Genomic DNA, 14,081 nt, shown 5'->3' with positions numbered 1-14,081 from the left:
TTTAAGCAATTAAGTCGAGTTGGATTTATTTATAAATGATATACATGAATTTAATGGAAGTATATATATTATTGATAGAACCGAATGTGACATTGATTAAAGAGACGAATAGGTTAATATGTATTTATGTGGTTGATGTTTAAGCTTTGTATACATATATATAAATGAGTAGCAAGTTTGAGAGATGCACTAAACGTGCAAATTTGATACCAAGCACTAAGTGTGCAAAATCGGTCATTGAGCACTAAGTGTGCAAGTTGGTTTTAAGCACTAAGTGTGCAAATTGGATTTCCGAGCACTAAGTGTGCGAAATCGGTTATTGAGCACTAAGTGTGCGAGAAAAATTTTAAGCTTAAAGATTGAGTTCAGTAAGTCTCGAAACTATGTGGTGTTTATATTTGAAAGTAAATATATGTGTTTAATTGTGGATTATTTGAAATGCTAAATGAAAATCGTCTATTTGGAATTTTGTATAAGATGTATATTTTGAATAGCTTTGTGTTTGAAATTGTGGATATCACATGAGAATGGAATTTCATATTAGATTCGGCCGGGAGTTTGGGAACAAGAAATGCTTTGTGGTTGTAAGTTGGTATTGATGAATCCTTGTCTATAATATTTAAAATTATTATTAAGAGTTTGATCAATAGACTTATTAAAATTGCTTATAACTTACTAAGCTGTTAAAGCTTACATGGTGAGTTTTTGTTCGCTCTTTGTGTTTTAGATTCTTGGTGATCGTTACGTGCTCGGGGATCGTCAGTGAATATTGTCACACTATCATTAATCTTTTGGTACTTTTGAAAATCGAACTTAAAGTTTATGGCATGTATAAGCTAAGATACTTTTTGAATTCATTATGGTTGTAACGTATATAAATGCCATGCGAAAATGGCAAACTTGATACATAAGTCTATATTATCTTGATTGTGTTTTTGTGCTTGTAATGTTTGAATATGAAAAAGGTGAAGTTGATTGTGGTTTGAACGTTTGGTTGATATTTTGGTGTATAGTAGATGATTCAGCTATGCTATGTATCAGGTGTAAAACATGCATGTTGTAATTGGTTGATATTAGATAATGTGATTTTGTTGTAATATACATAGGTGATTTTTCACACGACCGTGTGGTATGAATTTTGTTTGGCTTAAAGATCTAGCTTTATGGGAAATATTATGTATGCCTTTTTAATATTTTAAGTTATATATATTTTAATAGTGGTGTATTCGGCTAGGTTGCTTAGTTAATTAGATTTGGTTAAATGGCCGAATATATGTATATCTAGTTATATGTTAAACAAGTTAACTAAGTTGTAATTGTGGAAGTAGATTGGATGTATTCGGTTCTTGGGTAATGAAATTTAGAAATGTTTTGTCATTTGGAGGTGGTATATAGTTTGCCATGCATATATGATATTTGCAGTGAGTGCATCGTATCATATGTCTTGATTTTAAAAATTACCATTTGAATATTACTTATGCTGTTAAAACAAGGATGATATATGTGTTATTAGTAAATCGATTTTATCACTCATGTCACAGTTGAGTCGTTAAAAAGACTTGTTATTATGCATGTGAATTGTTCGAAAATTACGAGTAGGTCTCATAATGCTTCGTAATCCACTCCGGCGACGGATACGGGTTAGGGGTATTACATGGGGTGTCTATAATAGATTAGGATTTCAAATCAAATAGCGTTGTATTTTAATTACCACGTGTTGTAGTTGTATTTACTTTTTGTACATGCTAATGTATTTAAGTTAGAAAATTTTGTAATTAAGTAAGCCATAATTTATTGTAATTCATATAAGTAGACTAAGTTTGTGTCTATATTTGTTAGTAATGATCAAGATCTGGATCCGTCAAATCGGATCGGGTTGAGGCTGTTACAATCATCCTTACAAATTTACATATACAAGCTATATATTTGAGATAGATTTCAATAAAAAATAAATTTATACTAATATGAATATTTCATAAAATATATTGAATTATAACTTTTCATTTGATTCCAAAAATACTTTTTTCAGACACAAAATTAAAAAAATATATATTGTGGCTTTTGAGTTCAAAAACATTTTCTAAAAGTGCTTTCAATTTAAAAGCTGCATAATGAATATTATTTATAACTTAAGAAATATTTTTCAACTAAAAAGCTAGATGGAAAAACAATGAGAGAAAAAAAAAAGATATTTCTTATAGAAAAAAAGTCTTAAATTGTGTTTAAAGTTGGATTCAAAACCTTAAGCAGTAGGATTTGCAAGTGTCACAGGTCGCGAATCGAAACCCATGACAAATTAATACATTAAATCTCATAGAGGTCAATTGATTAAATAGGGTTCATTTGATTCATTTGAATTGGCCCTATTCGCAGAACACATGAAAAAACACATCTACTTGAAGTTTTGGTGGTCTAGTGAAATACTCCAATAAAATTAGAGTTACTGTTGTAAATCCCTTAGGACTTTCATCTTGTAAATAGGCTTTGATCCTCAATTATAAATAGTCTTATTTGTAATCACTCAATTATTCTTCAAAGTAATAGAAACACTTTTAGAGCATTTACTCAGGCACTTGGTGTGCTTAATTTTCTTGTGACTTTATTGTTTGCTTTTGCTTCTTGACTTGAGAGTTTGCTTCTGCTTTATTTCGGTGCCTTAGAGAATTTCCTTTAAGAACTATCACTTTCAAAATTTATGCTGACTTGGGTGGATTTGAAGCTAAGTTTCTATTTAAGGTTGTGCAGTTTGTGAGACTAAAGTTCTAACTTCATAACATAAACGTCAACATACATATATTTAAGGGTGAGTGTTCGATCAAACTGAGTGAAAAATTTTCGAGTTGGCAAGTTCTGTTTTATTTTCCTAACTTTATTTTAATTTTTTTTATTCGAGCCAAGTGAAATGAATTTCGAGTCAAATCAAATTGAGTGAAATTGCTTGAGTTAAAATTTAAAAAAAAACATATCAAATTAAAATCTTGTTACAATATAACTAATTTCATGTTAGAGTACATAAACTTGAAACCATATAAATTTGAAAACTTTTTCAAAGAAAAATAAGAAAAAAATGATAAACTTGAATTGTTAATTAATTTATTTACGTCCCAAAATTAATATTTAAAAAAATTAATTTCTAACATTTTTATATATTCTTTATGATTTTTTTAAAAATATAAATTTTGAAAATTTTAAAATATATTGAATTTTAAAATTTATTTTGTAATTTTTGTTGAGAAATACCAATTTGCTTATTTTCAAAATTGATAGGGACCAAAGGGGCATTTACACCATTTTCTTATTTGAGTTATTCGAATATTCAAATTGTAAAATTTAACTTGACTCAGACTTAAAACTCAGATTTATTTATTCAAGTTAATTCGAAAAAATCGAATAACTCAATTTAATTTAACTTAGAATTTTTTTAAAATTTTAAAAGCAATTTTTTTTCACACCTACATATACTTTACAATTAGTGTGAGTTAGGGTGAAAACGTAATATTCCTCACCCACATGAGAACAGTGTATTTTTTGTTTTTGTTTTTGTTGTTTGAAACGAGATGTACTTACAAAATTACTGGGCATCAATTTGCGAAGGAATCAGTTGATAGATAAAGAAGTCTAGTTTTGGAATATAAATTTTAAATGTTTTAATTTGGAGTCCAACTGTGTATGTTTTTGTACCCTGAATTCAATAATTGCTGCCGTTGAAACCATGGAGAATGTACCCCACTTCCATTTTTATATATGCATTGAATTTAGCTCAATTTTACATCTTATATTTCCTTTTCTTTTCTTTTCTACAATAATTTTCTCTAAATTATTTTTTAAAAATAATGCATTAATAGCTTATATTATATAATGACCTTGACTTTTTTATGAGATAATTTATCAAATGTCCGTAAATTATGTCTTTCATTTTAAATTAGTCTTTAAACTTTAAAACATTCTAATTACATCCTCAAACCATCAACGATATATCAAAAAATCATTCCGTTATTAAAATCGTTAATTTAATTATTAAATGAGACGTTAAATCTTATGTGACATGATTTAAAATTTAAAAAAAAGAAATATTGTAAAAATCTTGATCTTGAGGTTTTTAATGCTCATTTAGAAACAATAGTTCACTCTCTTTTCTTTTCTTTTTTACTTTATTTTTAGTTTTAAATTTTAAAAGTTATGCGGTAATATTTTACTTTTCTTTAAAATTTTTATTTTTAATTATGTTGCATGAGATTTTGCGTGTTTTTTAATGGTTAATTAATTATTTCAATAGTTGAAGAACTTAATCGATATAACATCGATAGTTTGAGAAGTAATTAGAATGTTTTGAAGTTTGTGGACCAAATTAGAATGAGTATCATAATTTGAGGATGTCTGGTGCAACTTTATATAAATATAGATATAAAGTCTACTTTTACCCATAATTCCTCCCAAATCTTAAATGAGAAAAGAAAAAATACACTTAAATGCGCTTAAATTCATGTCTTTGTAATTGTAATAACAATGATGCCAACTAAACTAATGTTCAATACACAATGACCTTAACTTATTAGTAAAGAGCAGGGGTGAATATTACTATGCAAGTCCATTAATAAATGTTTAATTTATAAATAAATACATGATCAAATTGTACTTTGGTCCCTCCAAAAATGAAAAAAAAATCAAGTCCCTTCAAAAAATAATAAAATCATAAATTAATATATGATAAAATTATATTTTAATCTCTCATAAGTTTATAATTCAATTCCGAACCCTAAAAATATTTATATATTCACCTTGATAAAGAGAAGTTCGAAAAATTGAAATTACTTTATAAAAGAAATTTGGAGTTAGAAATTTAAGTCTATTTTTGTATGAGTTGGATTCAATTTTATCTTGTAGTTTAGCTTATTCGAGTATCCAATATCATATAATTTCATATAAAAAGAGTTATCATGTAATTTGTACACATTAGTTTATTGGTGTTTTCAATAAACGTAACATATGATTACGATGGCATCAGTTATTTAAAATTTGTACTCATTGGTGTATTCATATAATTTCATATTATTTCGTGTATATATATTCTATTATTTTTCTAATAACAACGCATCCAAATTTTGAAGTGGAGTTTATTAAACAGTCTTAGATACATAGATGGCAGTGCTCAACTTGAAAGAAGAAAGAACCAACAACGATGTCCATAAATTTTTTTTTGGCAAAAAAAAAAGTGCAAGTAGTGAAAATAACGTAAAAATAATTGAAGAGGAAAGTGGGGGGCGGAGCCCAGAAGCAGAGAGAAAATCATTAGAATCTATAGAAAATTTATGGAATTAAAGATTACGAATATTTATCAAAATATATTATATTAGAAATTATGGAACGGAGAATACAGGAGAGAAACATGAAAAAGAATAATTCAGGATGCAGAGCCCTCCACTCTTGCAGCTTGGAAGTTTCTCGGTCAGCAATTACAGCATGAACCTTAGTTGTCCCAGCTTTTCATTTTTTTCAAACACTCTGGTTTGAACACAGATATAAAAATTATAATCTAGATATATGATTAAATTAAAAAAAAAAAAAGAAGTCAAAATCAGGTAACATAGACTTGGCCTACTAGTTCATGTTTGACTACTGAAAAAATTTCAGTATGAGCCATAGCCATCCCAACTATTTCATTTGTTTTTAAAAATATCTTTACCATTCGGCTATGACGGGTGTATACAATGCCCAAGAACAAATTCACCGCCATTGATTGGCTATTACTATCGATTCCAACTTTATGCAGGCGAGGTGCAGCCTGCTATCCGAAGTGAGTACGGGTTTGACTTATATTTGAATATGAGTATTAAAATATGATCTTTTAAAAGTATAGAAATTCTTGAAAAAAATCGAGTCCGAATTTGGATAACATAGGGAGGGGGCCTACTAGGGGAAGTTTGACGCCCTAAAAGAATTTCCACCACAGAAAGCTAAGGCTGTCAGTCAGCATACATGGAAGTTAACCCACAATTCCTGTACAGCAAAATCTGTAATCGAGTAAGCAAACATAGCAACAGGGTGACTCTAAGAGTGTAAATGGAAGGAATAACAAATAAGCTTGTTATCAAGTACACAACAATCAAGAAGAACGGGCATCTACGAGATTGAGAACCAATACTAAACAAGAATTTATTTATTTAAACCTATAAAGTCAATCGGTATGAATAAAAATTTGGTATCAACTGAAAAACAAAATTCGCTAGAAATTTGCAGCAATAGAGATAGGTTTAATCGATGGGAAACCCATTTAAGGACATAATCTTTGTCCCAAGGGTCAATAAGAGCAGCCAGATAAAATCTTATTTTAGGCACTTCGATGTAGGTCACATACCAGCTTCAAGCAAGAATTTGCTTTTTGCAAATATATGTCTCTGCATACCCAATACCATAGAAACCCTGGATCAACAACAATGTAACAACCCATTACTAAGTAAAAGATATATGAATTGCACAAAGCACACAATATCTGAGTTCGAGCTTTTACAGTATAAATCTTCAGATGAGTTTCATTTCCTATGACAATACCAACAATATGACATCCACAAGATAGTAAAAGACCATTGAGTTCCTTATTACCTTTCACAAATACATATCGCAAGCCAATACCAATGAAAAACACAAGACTTTAAAACAGAATATAAAGATATAAACCAAACCCTTCTTTCAAAATTTTTGTCGCTTCCTTCTTGACTGATCTATATTGGCTGTGAAGTTCTGATCTGTGGCTTGATGTTGTCAGTCGGAAGTTGCGTGGGTGCATCTGGCAAGACTACTGCAGTCATGGTTTGGTACTGAGGAGGCATGTTGGGTGCCATAGGCTGAGTGTAATACATTTGAGCATGAGTTGGATCAGTGAATTCATATGCATATGGGGCAGCCGTGCTGGAGGTAGGTGCAACAGATTGTGATGCATGATGAATCTGAGAATAACCCGCATATTGTTGTTGATGCTGGCTGTTTTGCACTTGAACCAGTTGTGGGTTACCAGTATTTGTTGTTCTGTATACACCAGCAGCAGCAGTCATTTCAGGTTTAGCAAGAGGAGCATTTCTCATAGGGTTGTATGCTACATGAGTAGGAGCCATGGTAGGATTGGAAGGAGTCTGCGGCCGGCTCGATGGGATCCCTGTGGGGGCTTCATTAATGCTAGGTTGCTGGACAGGCATGTTGTAAGCTTGAGGCTGCCTCGAGGACAAATAGTACAGGGGATATTGCTGATCAATCTGTGTTTGATGATGGTGATGTTGCTGTTGGGAAGGATATACAGGATAATAAGCTGAGATTGGCACTGCCCCAGACTGGTGATGATGAATGTAATGCGTTGCACCAGCAGCATGCAAGAACTGCTGCTGCTGCTGCTGCTGCTGCTGCTGCTGCTGCTGCTGCTGCTGCTGCTGCTGTTGTGGTTGTTGCTGTTGATCGAATTGTGGTTGCTGCAATACATAACCAGAATCCTGAACTTGTTGTTGTATCTGAACTCGGCCAATTGAGTTCGGATCAGAGATATTAAGCTTTGGATCGACAGTGTTTGCAGGAATCCTGTTAACCCCAGATGGGATTTGAACAACTGGGTCTTGATAAATCACAGGCTTTTGGCGTGATAATGGATTTGTAAAACTACCGTCACTGAACAAATGATAAACAACAATCTCAGCAACTTTTTAAAGGCAAAGCCAAGCACAAATGAAGAATAGAAGCAATTACTGTCACTGAACAAATTAAAAACAACAATCTCAGCAACTTTTTAGAAGCACGACCAAGCATAATTGGAGAACAGAAACTACCGTTACTGAACAAATAAAAACGAGCTCAGCAACTTTTATGGGTAAATCCAAGGATAATTAAAGAAGAGAAGTGGGTTCGATGATTATGGAAACAGTACCTTGAGATGGAATCTGGAGAAGCCAAATCTTGACCACTGCTATACTTCTGTTGATTCTGAAGAGGTAAACCCTGAGGCTGAATCACTGGAGTTTGTGTTTTCCTATATCCCACAGGAACCCCATGATCCGATCTCTCATCATCGGAAAGACCCCGATTCAAATACTCCCCAGGAACCACTCCCGGATTCAAGCCCACCCCACCACCAGAAGCAGCGATGCCGGCAGGCATCGGTGGCGGCATCGACATAGCCGCAAATACTTCATCCTGTTGCTTCACTGCACCACCAGCACCACCAGTAGCAGCAGCAGAAGTAGCAGTCACAGTAAATTGAGCAAACTGTTCCTCGATTCCCACTTTATGCTCTTTCTGATCCTCAACGTGGACCCGGATCGGAGGCAAGTTAGCAAGCGAAGGAGAAGAAGAAGTAGAACCAAAAGAAGAAGTGGTTTCAAGCATAGGAGAATCAGGAACGGAGTGAACATCTTGACCTTTGGAATTCATATTCTTTTGGCTCCCACTCCCTTCATCTTTCAAACCAACTTCAACAACGTTGCCCTGACGATCATCATCCAAACCCAACAAATTGACGTTGGTCGTGGGATCCGAAAACCCTCGGTTCAACAATCCGGACCCATTCAACGCGTTAAGGAACCACTCATCGGACTTGGTGGAATTGTTAATAATGGGCCCAATTGAATGAGAAGACGTTAGGGTTCCGTCGGGATTGAGAGGGAAAAGAAAGAGGCGAATACGAGAGGACTTGCTGGACGACGTCGTTTGGGAACAAGTTCGGTCGTATTCATCGATCATGTTCTCGAGGTCTTCATCAGTTGTAACGGAGATGAGAGAATCGAGGTCTTCGGAGGGAAGTTGGTACTTGAGAGTAAAAGGGCAGCCGCGGAGAAGAGAAAGGGAGAGGCGGTGGTGTAGGGAAGCGAGGGAAGTGTGGCGATCAACAACAACCATACGAGTGTCACCGCCGACGTAACATAAGGATTTGTCATGGGGGCGAGGGACGATGGTGCCACCATAGCTGCACATGAGGCGGAGCTTTGGGTGGAGTGTAGTGGGAAGAGCAGGGTCGTCCCATGAGTCCGTGTTGCGGGAGCGAGGGGAAGAGTCTATGGAGTCGGGATAGGTGGCGGGGGGAGCGGTGGCGGCTGCAGTAGTGGTGGTGGTGGTGGAAAGAGGAGGAGCTGCCGCGGGTGGCGGAGGCGGGGATTCCATTAGAGGATTTTCGCCGGGGGTGGAGGGTGGGAGGGATTTGGGGAGAGAGAGAGAGAGAGAGAGAGAGAGAGGAGGAAAAAAAAAAAAACTAGAGAGAAAGGGAGATGCTTCGGTAGCGAAAAGCTTTTGCTTAGCTGGTTTTGCTTAGCTGTTTCTTCGTTTCTCTTTTTGCCCTTTTTTTTCTTTTTGAGTTTTGAATATCTTTAAAAAAATCCAAAATTTTTTATGATTTTCCTTTAGATTTTTCAAATTAAGACAATTAGGACTAAAGCCTCATCTATAATAAAATATATTTATGCCTATGCTCTTTTAAGTAAATAATTATTTTTATAGTTTGTTACATAATTAAAAATTAACAGGTTTTACTTTTTAAATTTTTAAATAATTCAATTTATCTCATGATGACATCAACTTTTGCTATATATCTATTTATTAATAAAGATAAATAAATAATTTAATTTATAAAAAAAAATCCTTTCCTTTTAATTCATTTTATTTTTCTTCTGTTTTACTACTCATGTAGTTCTTTTTTATTAATAATTTCTAATTTTTAATAAATACAAGTATCCTCTATTTAAGTCTAATCTTGTTAGAGATGATTTCAAGATTTAAACTTAGTCTAAATATTTCGCACAAAAATTCACCGTCATTTCTCTCAATAACTTATTTATTGGTATTTTTAATAATAATTATTTAAATAAATTCTTTAAATAAGAGAAAAAAAACATGTTTAAAGGTGGTCAAATCCAAATCCTCTTAATTACTACAATAACAATAATGCCAACTGAAATAATATTAATTATACTCTTAATGCATGCAATGGATAATAGCTTTTCAGAGGTACAACTCGTTCACTCTTTACTTATGAAAGACTAGCAAGTCAGATTCTGACATATTTTAAAAGAACAAAATAAGGTTATGGGTTACTTGGTGAATACGGCTACTAGAGATTTAAATACGGTTTGCACTTTTAAAGAGCCTCCAGCGAATACTCGAGCTTTGTTGTTGGTTGTTCTTCAACAACTCAAAACCATGAAAAATTCTCATTAAAACTATATTGATGTAGTAAATTTTTGCTACTTATTTTTTATAAAATATATTTTTTTGATAGAAATTTAATTCAATAAGATACAGATATATTTCTTCTAAAATGATATCAAATAATTTTTCTAAAATTAAATTACATAAACGCTTTTAATTTATTTAATATTATGAACTTAACTTGATTTTATTAGCAAATCTGTAGTATCTTGTCAACTTGTTCATATCCCATCACCATTATATTGCAATATATTATATTATACCGAAGATTAAACGTAAAGACAGTTGAAGAAAATCTTACCAAACAAAAAAGGCTTAATGAAGGGAATCAGGGATGATTTAAATTGTTGTTATTTTTGTACTAGTATTTTTTAAGTACCATAGTCTTTCTTAAAATAGTGTATTCATATAAATTTAAAATGATAATAATTCATGTTATATATACTTCTGAAAATTTTTATATATCAATATCATGTCTATATTATTATATTTTAATTATTTTTATCAAAATATAATGATTTAATTTTATTTTTCCGTATTTAATTTTATTATATTTAAATTATGTGATAAATACAAAAGGCAACATCTTGAGGATATGAACAAAGCAAGAAAGTCCTAAAAGGCAACCTCCCAATCCTTCACCGCCTAGAAACCCAATCAGCTCCCTATTTGCTTTCAGTCCAAAGGTAGGTCCAGCACGTACAGGTCACGTTTTGGGCAAAAATTATATGTTTTGGGTTTATATATTTTAAGGATTAATATGCAAATTTGTTACTATATTTTAAGTGGAGATCAATTTTTATTATATTTTATTTCCATTGATATTTATCATTGTTATCATTAATTAGAGATAAAATTATCATTATATTTTAATTCTATATTGAATTTTGTGGTTTTATTTCTATTTGATTAAATTTTGCTACTAAAATTAGGTTAAATTGTGCATATATGTTGATTTTTTTAATTGGTCAAATAGTTTGTTTTTTCTTTTAATTTAGAGAAATAGGTTGTTTTGGGGGAGCGTGTGTGAAAACGTGTCTAGCTGGGTGCGTTTTCCTCCAACAATCATTTTCCCAACGGCTTTTTACATGTTGGCAACGGTAAAAATTTTTAAAGGCCAACGGTAATTTTTTTCCCATAAATACCAGACCATTTTTCATTCTTTTCATTCAAATCCAACTCTATATTCTCTCTAAACTCTAATTATCTCAAATTTATCAAGTTTTGTTCAAAATTTTCCTACACACTTGTTTAAAAATACTATAGTTCTATTTAATTATTTCGTATATTCATTTAGATTAAATTTTTACGAATAGTAATCTCTTTGATTCGTTTCAACGATAAGCACATTTCAGTCGCTCAAGGGATAATGGTAAGAAGAAATTCTAAATTTCGTTATTTTCTATAAAGTTAATTTAAAGTTTTTAAAATTTTAAAATATTTTATTTTATCGATATAAATAGGTGGATGATCGTGTTTTGGGGGTTCATGCATAATTTGTCAAAAATCCCAGACATCGAAATTCTTGGTTATTTGCAAGACGTGAGATTCTTAGATGCATCTCGTATGCTCGGGGACAGCAAATTGGATCATACTATAACATCCCATTTTCAATGAAATCGGAAAAGTGGTTTCGAGACCACAAATTCAATGTTTTCAAATTTATTTTAATTTTATTTTGAGGTCTACAACATGTTAGAATTATGGTATAAAAATTTCGTTAAGAAATTTTATCGTTTGTATGCTCAATTGGTGAAAAAGGACTAAATCGCGTAAAATGCTAAAGTTGAGTTCTATTAGCTAAATGTGTTAAATAGCTATAGAACTTAAAAGTTGAGGTCCTTAATGAATAATTAGACCATTATATGTGTGAGTGTATGTACATGGGGTGTAAACATGAAAAGTCAAAGTTGGTAAGGGTTGGTATTTTGATGACAAAAGCTAAATTAATAAAATAAAACAAATGGCCATCCTTCTCCTTCATTTTTCTCCACCGAAAATTAAAGAAGAAAACCTCCATGGGAGCTTGAAATTTTCAGCAAAATAAACCCTTTGCATGTAAGTCATTTTGGTGTTATTTTTTGTTGATTTTTATGTTTTTGAAACCCTTGTAGCTTAAGCTAGCTAATTAGGGGGTTAATTTGCAAAATGATGGAAAGTATAGGGTTTCATGTTGGTTGTTTTTGAAGTTTAATGAAAGAAAATGAATCTTGGTTGTTAAATAAACAACTTTTGTTAATGAATTTTAAGTGAAATTGTCAATTGAGGGCTAAAATGAGAAATGTGAAATTTATGTATTAAATGTGTGAAATTATAAAATATATGGGCTGTTATATGTATATATGAAAATTGGCTAGGCTTGTGTATAGATGAAATTACATGAATTTCATTTTTATGGGCTTAGGGACTAATTTGTAAAGAAGTCAAATGTTAGGGACAAAATGGTAATTTTACCATATTATGATATTGGACTAAATTGAATAGAATAATTATTAAATTAGTTAAATTTGATATTATATGGATCAAGAAAAGCCACGTTCAGACCTAAACCGGGGAAAGGAAAAAGTAGTAGATTGAACAGTCGACTTACTCCGTATTAATTCGAGGTAAGTTCGTATAATTACATTGTGCATTTATATACTTTAATTGAATTTCGTGTATGTGAATTTAGAAATTATGGCGTTTAAATATTGAATACATAATGGGTATAGTATTAAAAATACCGAGCCCTAATTGAACCATAGAAATTCGTAAAATACAAATGACGTGTCATGTCATTAGGGTTACCGATTTTGGTTGAGATCCTGCATGTGTTGAGAACTCACCGCAGCTCGTATGAGCTTACCGATTTCTCAGCTCGTAAGAGCTTACCGTTACTCAACTCGGAGGAGCTTACCATTATTCAGCTTATATGAGCTTACCGTTTATCGCTCGTATGAGCATACATGTATAATAATTGACCGTTTACCATTCAAAACACTTCGTGTGTACCACCCGCGTATTCTACGATATTTAGATGGTTTAATGGGCATAAATTTACTATGAGGTTATACAAGTCTGATATGTCAAGTACAAGTATTTGCATGGAAAAGGTTGATATTTGATACATGATTAAATAGTATAGATATTGTATGTACAGGAAATTTGATGAATTCATGTATGATTTTCGGTTTTGTGTGAATATATGACTAACTTGATTTTGGGTTGAATGATAGGCTATGGTCAAACCGAATTGAGTCATGTCTGAGTTATTTACCTTAATTTTTAGTTATATGGTAAGTTTTATTATATGAATTACGAACTTGCTAAGCTTAATTGCTTACTCAGTTTATTTGTTCATGTTTTTAGTATTTTGGAAGCTCGATCGAGTTGGATATTATCGGAGATCACGTCGCACTATCAAACTCTATTTTGGGTACCTAAACCTTACATTTTGGGTTAAATGACATGTATAGGTTGTAACGCCCTAAATTTGGGCTTAGAAGGATTGAGCCTTGAGCGTGGGAACACACAAAAGTTTATATGTGCGAGAAATATCACAAATTATGTGTAGCTTTAGTGGCTAAGTATTTGGGCATATTTGGAAGTGCTTGAGAAGCCTGGGTTCAAGTCCGAGTGTTTGCAAAATTTTAATTTTTGGGTCCTTAAGTGAACCTAGATGTTAGCTTATAGGACTTATAATAATTAGTGTTTGTTTTATAACACAAACAGAAAAGGGATCTAGTGGCAAGGTGGTGCTACATGTGTGGCAAGGAATCTAGGGTTCGAGGCATGGTGTGCGCAATTGTATGTTTATTTTGCTGTTTGAGTTGGGGAGATGTTAGATATGGAATGGAACTCTATGGTTGAATTGGTCATAAGAAATTGAATTTGAATGGGGAGTTTGAGTAAATCAAGGAGAAAAT

At 32.2% G+C, this 14,081-nt stretch overlaps 1 protein-coding gene across 1 annotated transcript; it reads right to left on the bottom strand.

Annotated features, from left to right (window-relative positions):
* Nucleotides 1-6,451: 6,451 nt before the first annotated feature.
* Nucleotides 6,452-9,392, bottom strand: LOC107950992 (RNA polymerase II degradation factor 1). The gene is made up of 2 exons (XM_016885859.2): nt 7,907-9,392; nt 6,452-7,650 (listed from the first exon to the last, which is right to left on the bottom strand). Exons 1-2 carry the CDS (start codon nt 9,133-9,135, stop codon nt 6,720-6,722), a joined length of 2,160 nt encoding a protein of 719 aa, XP_016741348.2. The 5' UTR covers nt 9,136-9,392; the 3' UTR covers nt 6,452-6,719.
* Nucleotides 9,393-14,081: the final 4,689 nt, after the last annotated feature.

This window comes from Gossypium hirsutum, chromosome A05 (assembly GCF_007990345.1).
Source record: "Gossypium hirsutum isolate 1008001.06 chromosome A05, Gossypium_hirsutum_v2.1, whole genome shotgun sequence".
In the NCBI taxonomy this organism is placed as follows: domain Eukaryota; kingdom Viridiplantae; phylum Streptophyta; class Magnoliopsida; order Malvales; family Malvaceae; genus Gossypium; species Gossypium hirsutum.
This window is presented reverse-complemented; position numbering and strand designations above follow the sequence as displayed.